The 13660-nt window shown below is 48.7% G+C and overlaps 1 protein-coding gene across 10 annotated transcripts in view; it reads right to left on the bottom strand.

The window, feature by feature from the left end:
- Positions 1–13660, bottom strand: part of SCN8A (sodium voltage-gated channel alpha subunit 8) — a 168672-nt gene that overhangs the window by 50156 nt on the left and 104856 nt on the right. For 6 of the 10 annotated variants that reach the window (XM_089308381.1, XM_051845488.3, XM_051845487.3 and 3 more), the window contains one exon: positions 8914–9309. In XM_089308381.1, coding sequence (XP_089164507.1) covers positions 8914–9309 — 396 coding nt within the window. The remainder of the gene's footprint in view (positions 1–8913; positions 9310–13660) is intronic. The other 4 variants (XM_051845492.3, XM_051845495.3, XM_051845491.3 and 1 more) reach the window with 1 other exon arrangement.

The raw sequence follows: 13660 nt of genomic DNA, 5'->3' as shown, positions 1-13660 counted from the left end.
GTCCTCAGGCAGATAATAAATCAGATAAAGCTATTATATTTTTAAAATTCTACACATTAAAACAGAAAAAGGTCTGGCTTAAAAAACAAAATCAATAAAAAACAGTTAAAAAGATGGCCAAATCATTAGATTATCATTTGATAAATAGGATAATCTTTAGCATGGGCTTTTCAAAATCACATATAGAGAAAAGTTCATCCCCAACTTCATACTAAGACCTAATGGCTGGTAGTTATGATCTGTCTGTGTTAAATGGAAGTGAGCTGTAGCAGGAATACATGATGACAAATTCCAGAACACTAAAATCTGTTCCGTGACTTCTTTGTTTCAGAATACATCTTAGTTTTCTAGAGTAATAATAAAAATAAGAGTGGAAATCAGTGAAACAGTGAACAGAAAAACATTTCACAAAAGTGAATGTTGATTCTTTGAAAAGATTAACAAACTTTTAATTTTTCTAGTAAGACTGATCAAGAGAAATATTATTTTCAAGAATTAAAAAGGGAGGGCCAGCACTGTGGCGGAGTGGGTAAAGCTGCCGCGTGTAGTGCTGGCATCCCATACAGGTGCCAGTTCAAGTCCCGGCTGCTCCACTTCAGATCCAGCTCTCTGCTATGGCCTGGGAAGGCAGTGGAAGATGGCCCAAGTCCTTGGGCCCCTGCACCCATGTGGGAGACCCGGAGGAACCTCCTGGCTCCTGGCTTCAGACTGGCCCAGCTCTGGCCACTGTGGCCAACTGGGGAGTGAACCAGCAGATGGAAGATACCTCTATCTGTCTGTCTGTCTCTCTCACTCTTTCTCTCTCTCCCCTCTCTATGTATAACTCTAATCTTAAAAAAAAAAAATTAAAAAGGGGACATCACTACAAATCCTACAGATATTTCCAGGTTACTAAGGATATACTGTGAATAGCTTTATGCCATCTCCTCTACCTTACCAAAACACAACTTGCCAAAACAGACGCAAGAAGAAATAGAAAACCTTAGTCTATACTAATTAAGAAACTGTAATAATGAACCTTATAAAAAAAAAAAAAAAAAACAAAGCAAAACCTCCAGGCCCAGATAGTTCTACAAGTGATTTCCAACAAAAATTTAAGGAAGAAGTCATACCAATCTTACACAAATTCTTACAGAAAACAGGATTAGGGAATAGTTCTCAACTTATTTTATAAGATTTGCATAATCCTGATAGCAAACCTGACAAAAACATTAGAAGAAAAATGTGAGACCAATATCCCTCACAGAGATGCAAACTCACTAACAAATTATGAGCAAATGAAATCTAGCAATAAATACAAAGGATCATGCATCCTGACCAACAACTGAGTTTCTCTCAGGAAAGCATGGTTGGTTTAACCTCAGGAAAAATGTCAATGTCACTCCTCACCCTGACAGAGGAATGGAGGAAAGGCACGTGATCACGTCACGGATGCAGAAAAACAACATTCAGCGAAGTTCAACACCTCTGAGTAATACAATTTCTCTGCAAATCAAGAATAGCACATAGCAGCTTCCATCTGAGGAAAGAGACCTATGAAAACCTGTAACTAGCATCCTGCTTCCTGGTGAAACACTAACTCTTTCTCTGCTAACACTGGAAACAAGGAATGATGCCTGCCTTCATCACGCATATTCAGTTTTGCATCTGAACTCCTACTTAGTGGCATAACGCAAGATAAAGATTGCATCTGCTGTTATCCATAGACAATGCTACCATGTACGTAGAAGACTCCATGGAACTTTAAGAAAACTGCTAACAGAGCCAATATGCTAACTTATTGGGGTCACATGATACACAGTCAACACATAGGACCAGCTGAATTTCTACACTTTGGCAAGAAACACTTGAGAAATAATACTTTTAATTTTACTGAGAAATAACATTTTTAATATTTTAATGTTTTAAATACTTTGATGGCAGAATCAAAAAATATCAAGGCAAGGAATACATCTTATGAAAGACATGCAAGACCCCGCTATGAACCACTCAACTTTGCTGAGACCTAACTACATGAAGAACTATACTATGTCCATGGACTGTAGGAGGGTATCATTCATCCTCCCCACACTACAGATTCTGGAACTGCCAGGTCTTCTAAAACTTGTGAGGACACATGAAGGCTCTAGAATAGAAACACAATCTTTGGATGAGGTCTAGAGTGGGCATTGTGGTTCCGTGTGGTTCTTGCAATGCCTACAGCCCACACCAAAGTACTAGTTTGCCTCTCAGTGACTCTGCTTCTGATCCAGCTTCCTGCTAATGCAGCTCAGGAAGCAGCAGATGATGGTTCAAGGGCCTGGGGCTCTGCCACCCACTGGGAGTTCTGGAGAGAATTCCAGGCTCCTGGCTGTGCTAGGGGATGGAAGACACCACTCCCTCCGCTGACTCAAGCAGATGAAAACACTCAAAAAAAAAGTCAAGACTAGCAAAAATAATCGTTATAAGATTAGTTTGGGGCTGGTGCTGTGGTGCAGCGGGTTAACACCCTGGCCTGAAGCACCAGCATCCCATATGGGCGCCGGTTTGAGACCCGGCTGTTCCAATTCCAATACAGCTCTCTGCTGTGGCCTGAGAAAGCAGTGGAAGATCGCCCAAGTCCTTGGGCCCCTGCACCCCCGTGGGAGACCTGGAGGAAGCTCCTGGCTCCTGGCTTTGGATCGGCACAGTTCTGGCTGTTGAAGCTATCTGGGGAGTGAACCAGCGATGGAAGATCTCTCTCTCTTTCTCTCTCACTCACTCACTCACTCTGCCTCTCCTTCTCTGTGTAACTATGACTTTCAAATAAATAAAATCTTTTTTAAAAAACGATATACTGGACCTCACCAAAAGTAAAAATTATGGACCTCATAAATGACTCATATGCAAAACATCTAAAAACTTGAGCTAAACACACTTGTCCTATAAAACCCAGGAACTTCATCTGAGGGACTTATTCACTCTAAGTGAAAGCATTTATCTGCAAAAAGCTATATACAAATGCTCACAGCAAACTTATTCATATTACCTGCACACTGGAAACAGCTCAAATGCCCACCAAGAGGAGAATAGATGAACAAATTGGGGTATATTTATACAAAGAAACATCGCTCAGCAACAAGGAATATAGCTTGATGATATGCATACAAAACACAACACGAATGTGCATATGTGTGTATATTATATGTGTGTGTGTGTATATATATATATATATAAATCTCATGGAATGAAAGTAAATAAAAAATACACAGTGTCTGAATCTACAATAGGAAAGAAAAGTAATGGATGATGACACGAGACAGGAGTGGTTGTCTGGGGGCACTGGCCTGCGGCATGGCTGTGAGTTCACTGCTTGGGATGCCCGCCCTCCACTGTACAGTACTTAGCTCAAGTCCTGGCTCTGTTCCCAACTCCTGCTTCCTGCTAATGTGCGCCCCGGGAGGCAGCAGCTGATGGCTTAAGTCAGTCCCTGCCACCCATGTGGGAGACCTGGATGGAGTTTCAGGCTCCTGCCTTCAGGCTGGCCCAGCCCTGACTTGTTGCAGGCATTTGGGGACTAAGAATAAACCAGCAGATGGAAGCTCACTCTATGTCTGTCTTGCTCTGTTTCTCTGCCTTTCAGATAAAATAAAAATAAATAAGTGGGAGGGAGGAGCAATAAAAAAGAAATTCTATTTTAAAAAATAGTGGTTTCCGGTAGTGGATGGGGATTGGCTAGAAAGGGGTATCCATGTTCTTTTTTCAACAGCCTCGTGGTGAGAAAAGGTTTAGGGGAAAATCATTTGTTGGTCGGAAGCTCCTTCCCCACCTCTTTCTAACTGCCATCTTTGGTAACTCCTGGGTTGAGGCCCACCCAACGTACTACTGCAGTTTGCTGAATGCAGAGGGTGCAGATACGTGTAAAACACCACCCCAGGGAAAGGACAATGCCTGGCTCACTCACAGCCTGACGGATCCGTTCCAGATCCACGTATCCACCTCTGCTCATAATTCAGGCACCAAGGCAGCAAGCCCCCAGCGGAGACTCAGAGGCAGGCGGCAAGGAGGGGAGGCTGCACGTTGTGTCCTGCCTTGAGGCCAGTGGCCTGGGGGAAGCCTGCAGGTGGGCCAGCGAGAAGTGGGGTGTCCTGCGCGATTGCCTAGAAATGTTTTCTGCAGTCACCCTGGGCTGAAATTGGAAATGCGAGGGAGCAGTCACCAAGCCCAGGTTTCTGGGCCTCCTGCATTGTCCCAAGAGCCAGCACCTGGCTCCCTTAGGCAGGCCTCTTAACAGGCAGGCCTCTGGGTCTGTTGACTGTAGATCCAGGTCTGGCCTCCCGGCAAGCTGGAGGTCAGAGTTCTATTTTGTGTGTGGCGTGGCCATTTTCACTGGTACAGGCAGCATCTGAGCATCCATCAGATTAACGGGGAGACAGAACAAGCCCATGTGCACTGCAGCAAACCATCACAATGATCCAAACCCAAACTGCCACATCACTCAGACGTGGGAGAACGCCCAAGTGGGAGGGCAGGACAGTCTCCAGAGACAAATACACCTGTAGAGGAAACTCTAATCCACCAAGACCCCAAAACACTGGATACCAAGCTGGGCGGGCAGTCCCTGGCAGCCCCTCCTCCCAGGGTGAGGGTGGGAAGCTGGGACGAATGCTCATCCTTCCTGCCTCCCTCCCTTTCCTTTTCCTTCTTTCCAACAACAACATTTTGAGAAAAAAAGCAAACAACACAAAATTCATCATTTCACCACTTAGGGCTGACCATCCATTTTGGTTTATTCACATCATGTAAATGGCACCAGCACCGGCACCTGGCCCCAGAACACTTCACCGCCCTGAACACGAATATGGTACCTGCCAGCAGGTATTGCCAACCCCTCCGCCTGCAGCGCTCCTGGGAGCAAAGCTGTCAGTCACAGAAGCAGCCACTGTGTACCTTCATCAAGTACTTTGGAAGCTAAACCTAGCACGAGTTTGCTCCATTTCTCTGAACTCCGATGCAGAGCTTACGGGAGCATTTCGCCGCTGACCCGCCACCTCCTCATCTGGAGCAGCCCTCTCGTCCCAAAGACGATGGCCCGTGGCTCCTGCAGAACACCTGCGTCCTGAGGCCACCACCAAGGCAGCTCATCGGCCTCAAGATCCCAAGTTGCTTGCACGAAATGGAAATTTATCATCTGGTTACCTTCGCACAACTAAAACTCATAGCATCTTAGAAGCATTCCTAAGATCTAGCCATTCATCAGTTCCCTTACTCAAGGCTTCCTTCAATGCTTTAAAATAATTGCACAACAATTTTTCCTTCTCACACCTGGCCCTTTCTAACTCAACCAACTCAAGCAGCACTCCCACCATCTGCTTCTCAGGACGAAGAAGACCAGAGAGGAAGGGACCTCGGCTCTCTGAACACCAGGAGTGGGCCATACAATACGCTTCTCATTTTATACCCGTGAGTTTTAATCTTCACAATAGGTCTATGCCCGAGGTCTTTTTTTTTTTTTTTTTTTTTTTTTTTTTTTTTAAACAGAGGAGAAAATGGCTTGGTGATGTTATCTTCCCAGGATCCTACAAGTATTCAGTTTGGCTTCAGAACTCTTGCGATCTCTCTTACCTGAGCTATCTGGGACCGGAAGTGTTGCAGATTTTGGATTGTGGAATATTTGCATCCACATAATGAGGTGTCTTGGGGATGGGGCCCAGGAGATGTGTGTGTGTGTATTTCAGACAACACTACTAGTGCACCTATGTTCTGCCTATGACAAATATAGAATTTTCCAATTGCAGTACCACACAGCACTCAAAAACTTTAGGATTTTGGAGCATCTGGATTCCAGTTGCTCAGATCATGCAAGGGCTCACAGGGAAGGCTCTGGAGTTCCACGCCTGGATTCACGTCTTAACGCTACGGCCTGCCGTGCACTCTCGGACAGGTTACTGCTTCCTGCCAGCCGAGGTTCCCCCCTCAGTAAGGTGTGGAGAACAGCACCGCCTCTCTCGAAGGGCGGGGGCTGTGGGCATTAAGTGCAATCACGCTTGTACGTCTGCAAGCTGCTAAGACGTGCTTTCTGGGTTAGCGGGAGTCTGGGTTTCTAAGGGCACCTGCCGTCTCCATCAGCAAAAAGCAATGATTTCGTCATCCACTTTCCTGGCTCAGAGATGGCGGCACAGGGAAAAGTCCCCTTACGCTCTGCTTCAGCCAAAAGCAAACACAGAAATTCCTAAACTCTGAAGGAACTCAACACCATGCAACCACAGCTGAGTAATTAATGAGTGTGTGACTTGGTTCTGAGGAGACGCGAACGAGGTGATGTCTTTTCTTTAATGGCGTAGAGTCCTGCTCATTCTGAGTTTAAAGACAGAAGGCAATGTGGTACAGCCTAAACATGAATGTAAATGTTCAATCATTTATTTATTTGAGGGGCCGGCATCATGGTGCAGTGGGCTAAGGAGCTGCTTGTGATGCCGGCATCCCTTACCAGAGTGCTGGTTTGAGTCCTGGTTCCTCTGCTTCCGTTCCAGCTCCCTGCTAATGGCCTGGGAAGATGGCCTGAGGGCTTGGGTCCCTGCTGCTTATGTGAGAGACCTGTGTGGAGCTACTGGCTCCTGGCTTTGGCATGGGCTGACTTGGCAGCTGTGGCCATTTGGAGAGTGCATCAGCAAATGCAAGATCTCTCTCTTTCAGTTAAGTAGATAACTCTTTTTTAAAAATAGAATATATAATATTTAATTAACTTATTTGAGAGGCAGAGAGATAGAGATGGAGCTCCCATCTGCTGGTTCACTCCCCACATGCTTACAATGACTGGGGCTGGGCTGGGCCAAAGCCAGGAGCTGGGAGCTCCCAGGTGGGTGACAGGAACTCAATTACTTGAGCTGCCACCACTGCCTCCCTGCCTTCACTACACTGGGAAGCCTGGGCTGACAGATGAGCAATTAGCAACTCTGGAATTTTGTAATCAAATTTTACAATATTAAAATAACCTAAGGGAAAAATATTATAGCGCAGTGGTGAAGCTTCTGTTTGGGACACCTTGCAGGTGTATGAGTCCCGGCTCCTCTGATGCCTGTCTGGCTTCCTGCCAATGCACACCCCAGGGGTGGGGGACAGCAGATGATGGCTCAAGCACTGGGCTCCATGCCACCTTTGTGGGAGATCCAGATGGAGTTCCAGGCTCTTGGCTTTAGCCTGGACTAGTCCTGGCTGATGTGGGCATCTGGGGAGTGAATCAGTCGATGGAAGGCTCAGCCCTTCCTCCCCCCTCTCACCCCCTGCTCTGCCTTTCAAATAAAAAACAGAAAAGTCTAAATAAACTATGTCCCAAGGTAAATGACTGTTCTTCCCACTCTCCATTGGAGTTAACATTTAGGGTGTCAGGTAACTCTGACATCAGAAAGAACTTGGTAGGGGCCAGCACTGTGGCATAGAGAGTAAAGCTGCCGCCTGAAGTGCTGGCATCCCATATGGGCACCGGTTCGAGTCCTGGCTGCTCCACTTCTGATCCAGCTCTCTGCTGTGGCCTGGGAAAGCAGTAGAAGATGGCCCAAGTCCTTGGGCCCTTGCACCCACGTGGGAGACCCAGAAGAAGCTCCTGGCTCCTGATCAGCTCAGCTCTGGCCGTTACGGCCAATTGGGGAGTGAACCAGCGGATGGAAGACCCCTCTGTCTGTCTATCTCTCCTCTCTCTCTGTGTAACTCAGACTTAAAGGAACACAGACTCCCAGAGAGCCTGCTCCCCATCTCAAAAACGGGAATAATAATTTCCACTGGGTCCGCCTTACAGGATTTTTTTTTTTAAAGACGACATTAAATAATGCAAGTGAAATTAATTTGTAGCTTGTAAAAGGCTCCAAACAAGTGAAAGGAGAAAGATTTTTTGCTTTTAAAGAAAGAGTAGGAAGAGAGACGACCACCTCGGAGACACTCAAACGCTTCTGAGTGTTTATCTGTGCAGTCGGTCACCAACCGCTAAGGACAGATGGTTCTGGAACATTTCCTCCACACATGCGTCATGCTGGTTATACGGGCCTGGCTGCTGTCATGCTGTGTTAGAGCCCATTGAGGTGTTGGGACATGCTGCCCCCAAGGTGTCCACCGCGGGGGGCGGGGGTGGTGTTGCTGGGCAGTTACAGGATTGGAGGTGGGAAGGATCAGGGCCCTGGAGATTCTGAGAATTGAAAGGTTGGACAGAGAAAGGTGCAAACAGCTTAGAATTTAAAGGGCGGCTCAGAGATGGCTTTTCCCAGAGAGCGGGCGGGGACCCCGATGCAAAGCCCTGGGCGGGTGAATTTGTGGAGCTACGACGACGACGTGCAGCTCTTCAGAGCCTGGCACCTGCTTACATCTGAAATTCATCTCCTCCCCCAAACACCATGGTTCTGCCCCCAGCCTCCCCCTCCCTCCTTTATCTCCATTTCAATCCCTCTGAAAGTCTGGGTCCAGTTATCTCTGGTCTCCAACACCTCTCCCTGCCTGCCTCTCTGGGTTACGCACCTGCCACCCTGACATCACGCATGGATTGGCCTCTTTGGGGGAAAAAAAAAAGTCACACATCGTGTGACTTTTTTTTTTTTTTAAATGGAAAAAATAAGATCTTTAAGTTCCAAGCTGTCTCCCTAGGAGGAGAGAAGTGGGGGCAGGAGAAGCAAGGGCAGCTCCAAACTGGCTCAGACTTTGGTTATTGGCGGTGGCATTCTCAAGTCGCCAGGGGTGGGGACAGAGGCTGTCAATCAAAGCGGGGGTGGGAAGAGACAGATTCTAAGTGGAGAGAAAGGGTGGGAGGGGGAAGGAGAAGAGAGGGCTTGAAGAAAGGGCAGCAGCACACAGGGTGGGGCCCCGGGGGTGGGCGTTAGACGGAGATGGCCGGGGGGCATTAACCAGGGCGGCCCGAGGGACCAGGGACCGGGCGCCATGCCTAGCCTCCACCTCTCTGTAAGTCCTTACACTGTGGTCGGTAGCTGCCTTATCTATTTTCACCTCTGGCAGGAGCCGGCCGCCGATGTGGGAGCCGGGGCCGCCGATGAGGGACACCACGCCGTTGCAGTCCACCGTGCTGTTGCGCTTGACGCTGCGCCGCAGGCTGGGGAAGATGCGCGACGAGCGGCTGCCCTGGCTGTAGCCGCTGTAGCCGCTGTAGCTGCTGCGGCGCTCGCGCGCCCGGATCGGGATGAAGAGCGAGTCGCGCCGGCCCTCGCTCTCCTCCACCGTGCTGTGCTCGTCGTCCGCGAACTCGTTCTCCGAGCCCGGGTCCCGGAAGCGCCCGGGCCCGCGGAAGCTGAAGATGCTGCTCTTGCTGTTGTGGCGGGAGAGGAAGGGCGAGCCGGGGATGCTGAGCAGGGACTGCAGGGGCGAGAGAGAGCGAGAATGTGAGACCCAGCGGTCCCTGGACTCCCGGGGCCCAGCCCCCAGCCCGGGGACCAGAGCACAGGTGCGTGTAGAACTTCCCGATGCACGCGGCGCACCAGGGTCCAACGGATTCAGGAATTCCCACACCCCTACCCCACGCCCACTCCCGCACCTCGCACGCTCCACGCGGTACCCGCGATGGTCACACCGCACACCCTGTGTGGCTCCTCCTGCCAATCACGCGCCCCCTCCCACCCGGTGATAAAGCCGACTCAGTAACCTCCCCATGGGAAGTCTGAGTGACTGCCAATGGTACAACCCCCAGTGTAAACCAGCTGTGAATGACAGAGCTCTCAGCGTTGATATTTTCAAGTCGAATCTCCTTTGCCGCCTAATTGCCTTCCTCCACCCCACCCCCCCTTTTCTCCTGCCGGTCCTCACTCCCTAGGGAATGTTATGCACCTGGGTATTTCTGTGGCTTAACGTCTGCTACTGACCACCCTTGAACAACTTCTCTGCAACAGAAGTGTTGCAAACTGTACTCAAAATGTAAGTCTCCCTGTGGCCAAGTCTCTGAGGAATTTAAAACTTCTCCTGACTTGTGTTACTGCAATGCTTATGAAAACCATCGATCAAGCTACACAAATGTATCGCATTTTATAAGCAATTGGCTTTAAAGACAAAACTTATCACATATTTTATAATTGGTTTTCAACAGAAAATTATATTAGAATGCATTTCTCAATGAGATGGATGGGATTTTTTTTTTTTTTTTTTTTTGTCAACTAGAGGTTAAATATTTGCTGGTGGTATTACTTATCATTAGAATGAGATACTTTCTAGTATCCTTTTCACTGGAAGACTACTAGGAGCAGAAGAATTATGTTATAGTACTGTTATAGTAATTCTTCCAACTCCTTCCAAGTTATCTGCCAAAAATGACACAGCAAACCATCAGCAAAATTTATTATACTGATGTCTCAGCGAAAATTACATTAGGTCCTCTTTAAATTCTGTTGAAAACAAACTGCTAATAGCCCAGCTCTTGCCAAGGGACTGGATACTTGGTTATTAGTGGCTTTGCTTCTCTTGATCTCTGCAAATGATTACTTATTTATATTGATAAGGGTTCCTCTTTCACATAAAACTACCTAGTTTTATGATCTTCTGTATATATAGAAAATTGAAAATGAATCTTGATATGAATGGAAGGGGAGAGAGAGCAGGAAAGGGGAGGGTTGCGGGTGGGAGGGAAGTCATGGGGGGGGGGGTTGGGAAGCCAATGCAGTCCATAAGCTGTACTTTGGAAATCTATATTCATTAAATAAAAGTTAAAAAAAAAACTACCTAGTTTAACCAAACAGAAAAGCATGGAATAATCAAAATATCATTAATGTGTAATCAAATCATTCTAATCACATAGGTTTTACCGGCAAGCTAGGCTCACTGCTTTATGAGACTGTCCACCACGTGATCCGAGGATGTCAGCCCACGTGGTCACAGATGCGTTTGAACACGTAACCTCACATTTCACTTTTTTTTTTTTTTTTTTGACAGGCAGAGTGGACAGTGAGAGAAAGAGAGAGAGACGGAGGGAAAGGTCTTCCTTTTGCCGCTGGTACATCCTCCAATGGCCGCTGCGGCCAGCGCATCACACTGATCTGAAGCCAGGAGCCAGGTGCCTCTCCTGGTCTCCCATGTGGGTGCAGGGCCCAAGCACTTGGGCCATCCTCCACTGGCACTCCCGGGCCACAGCAGAGAGCTGGCCTGGAAGAGGAGCAACTGGGACAGAATCTGGCGCCCCGACTGGGAATAGAACCTGGTATGCCAGCACCGCAGGTGGAGGATTAGCCTATTGAGCCGCAGCGCTGGCCTCACTTTTCACTTTTAATAGATGTATGCAGACCTGAGCGACAGCCACCCCACTGCTGAACTTCCAACACCCAGCACTCCCAATTACTAACTTCAATCTGAACAGAAATATCTAAGCAGCAGCGCAAAAAGCCTCACAATGAACTGAAGCTCTCTGGATCGAGGGAAATGTTACAGATGCTAATTTTGTTAACTGCCTTTCATCAGACATCCTAAAGATGTCTACACCTCAGGACAAGGGAGAGGCGGGTGAGAGGGACACGCTTTCCTCGTGCAGGGAGGGAAAGGGGTGCTGGAAGGAGAAGTGGGAAGGGAGGATGGGTGGGGGTGGGGCCGTGGCCGGGGCCGAGGTGTGCAGGGCTGCTCTCAGGCCCCGGGATGCACTGTGTGAAAGGCCTGGCAAACAAGCTCTTGAGACTGTGCTCAGGAAGTTCCCAAGAGCCTCAAAGGGCGAGCCCGTCCAGCTGGAGGAAACTTGGCAAAGCACTGGCCTGAGACAGTCTGCCCGAGGGGGACTCTGAAGGAACTCTGACACCAGTTTTTTAAATGGATGAGACTTTTGCTTTAGGGTTTAGTTCTTTGCACCTCTTATCACAGGAGGGGGCTGTGGCAGCATGGTGCGTATCCCATACCTGCTGGGGAGACCTATTTTGATAACTTTTGGTGAGAACCCTGGAAGGGCCATGGGACTCCTCCTTACTTAATACATGCCCTTATCTCTTTGCTGTGGAGAATCCATTTCCGGTGCTACACTCAAAATGCCTCCAGTTCTGGCGGCTCCTTAGAAGGTACAGAGCCCCCAGGCCCAGACCTCTGCCTTTTCTTCAGGCAATTCTAGTTCTCCCGCAGTCCAGCCTCCCACCTGTGTCTCTCCCGGGGGACTCAGTCTCTTCCTGCCCTGGCTCTAAGCAGCCCACGTGCTTCTGAGATGCATAATTTGATCCCTAGGGACCCCATGGAGGCAAACCAGTCACCGAGGAGCTCATTTTGCATGAATTGCTAAGTGTTTAGGGACTGCAAGAACTGCGGGCACTCTGGCTTTGCTCCCCAGCCCCACTCTCCACCAGAGAGGATCCCAGATCCGTAGGAGCAGACTGGCCCTGGGTGACTTAGGGCAAGGGGAACCCTGGTTGGTGAGTGAGCCAGTTCAAGGAGGTGGTTGAGGCTGTAGCTTTGGATTGCCTGGTCTGCATGTAAGGAACTTCCTGTTTGCAAAAATCTTTCCTGCAAAACCAGGGGTTTCTGCCCCCTTTGCCAGGCAGTGGCATTACGGCTGCTTGCTTGGAAAAACAAGCCCTGGGGTATTCAGGACTTGGGATGATGGCCCTCGCATTCCATAGAAAAATTGCACTTGGGGAGCTCAGGGCATCCATGGGCTTGGAAGGATTCGGATGTCTGAAATGTCATCAATGGGGTGTGTGTGTGTGGTTTAAAGGTTCTATTTCTATGCCAAAGTTAGTTTGTAAAATGTGACCTGGGGACCCCTGCTGGTCCCTGAGACTGTTGTAGCAGGGCCCACGAGGTCAGAATTATGTCAGGTTAATAATGAGATGGGGGTCGGCGCTGTGGCGTGGCAGGTGAGGCTACCGCCTGCAGTGCTGGCATCCTGTGTGGGCACCAGTTTGAGCCCTGGCTGCTCTCCTTCCCATCCAGCTCTCTGCTATGGCCTGGGAAAGCAGAAGATGGCCCAAGTTCTTGGGCCCCTGCACCCGTGTGGGAGACCTGGAGGAAGCTCCTGGCTCCTGGCTTCGGATCAGCACAGCTCCGGCTGTTGCAGCCAGTTGGGGAGTGAACCAGTGGATGGAAGACCTTTCTCTCTCTCTGCTTCTCCTTCTCTCTCTGTGTAACTCTTTCAAATAAATAAAATAAATCTTAAAAAAAAAAAAAAGATTAGAGAAAACAAAACCATAGTGGCCGACTGCAGTGGAATGAAGTAACAACGGGGTTAAGGTTAATGAGGATAGAGAGAGGTTCATGGGGATGGGAGCAGGAGATTGTGCCGTGATAAAATGAACAGGGGCTGGCAAAATAAATAAATAAATGAATAAATATGAACTGGGCAGTGAGAGCTACAAGGAAGAGGAACACAGTGACTCATCTTTGGGAACAAAGAAACGATGCTGAGGACAGTGCCACCGGCGGGATGTGCCCTGTTCTCCACCTACACCCTGGCCGCATTCCTTTAAAATGGGCAGTGGAACGGAATCCAATCCAACCCCTTGGGGATTTGGGTAGTAGGTTTTGATACCCCAAGCTATCTATTTTATGACGACGTTCATGGCAAGAGAACCGGCCACCAGTTATCCACTAGGCCTCTCCCCTGTCTTTCTCCCAGTTCCCCTTAGGTATTAAGGCTGGAGAAAACCGGAGGCGTGCAATGCACGGCTCGGCTAACTTTTCCGCCTGACTCCGTGTTCCTGGAATAATTAATTACCAGGATGGGCCATGCTCGAATCAGGTCTCCCACGGAGCC

Source organism: Oryctolagus cuniculus, chromosome 11 (genome assembly GCF_051225735.1).
Source record: "Oryctolagus cuniculus isolate XC-2025 breed Fujian yellow rabbit chromosome 11, ASM5122573v1, whole genome shotgun sequence".
NCBI classification, from domain to species: domain Eukaryota; kingdom Metazoa; phylum Chordata; class Mammalia; order Lagomorpha; family Leporidae; genus Oryctolagus; species Oryctolagus cuniculus.
Note: the sequence above shows the minus strand (reverse complement) of the source record. Positions and strands in the feature narration are given on the sequence as shown.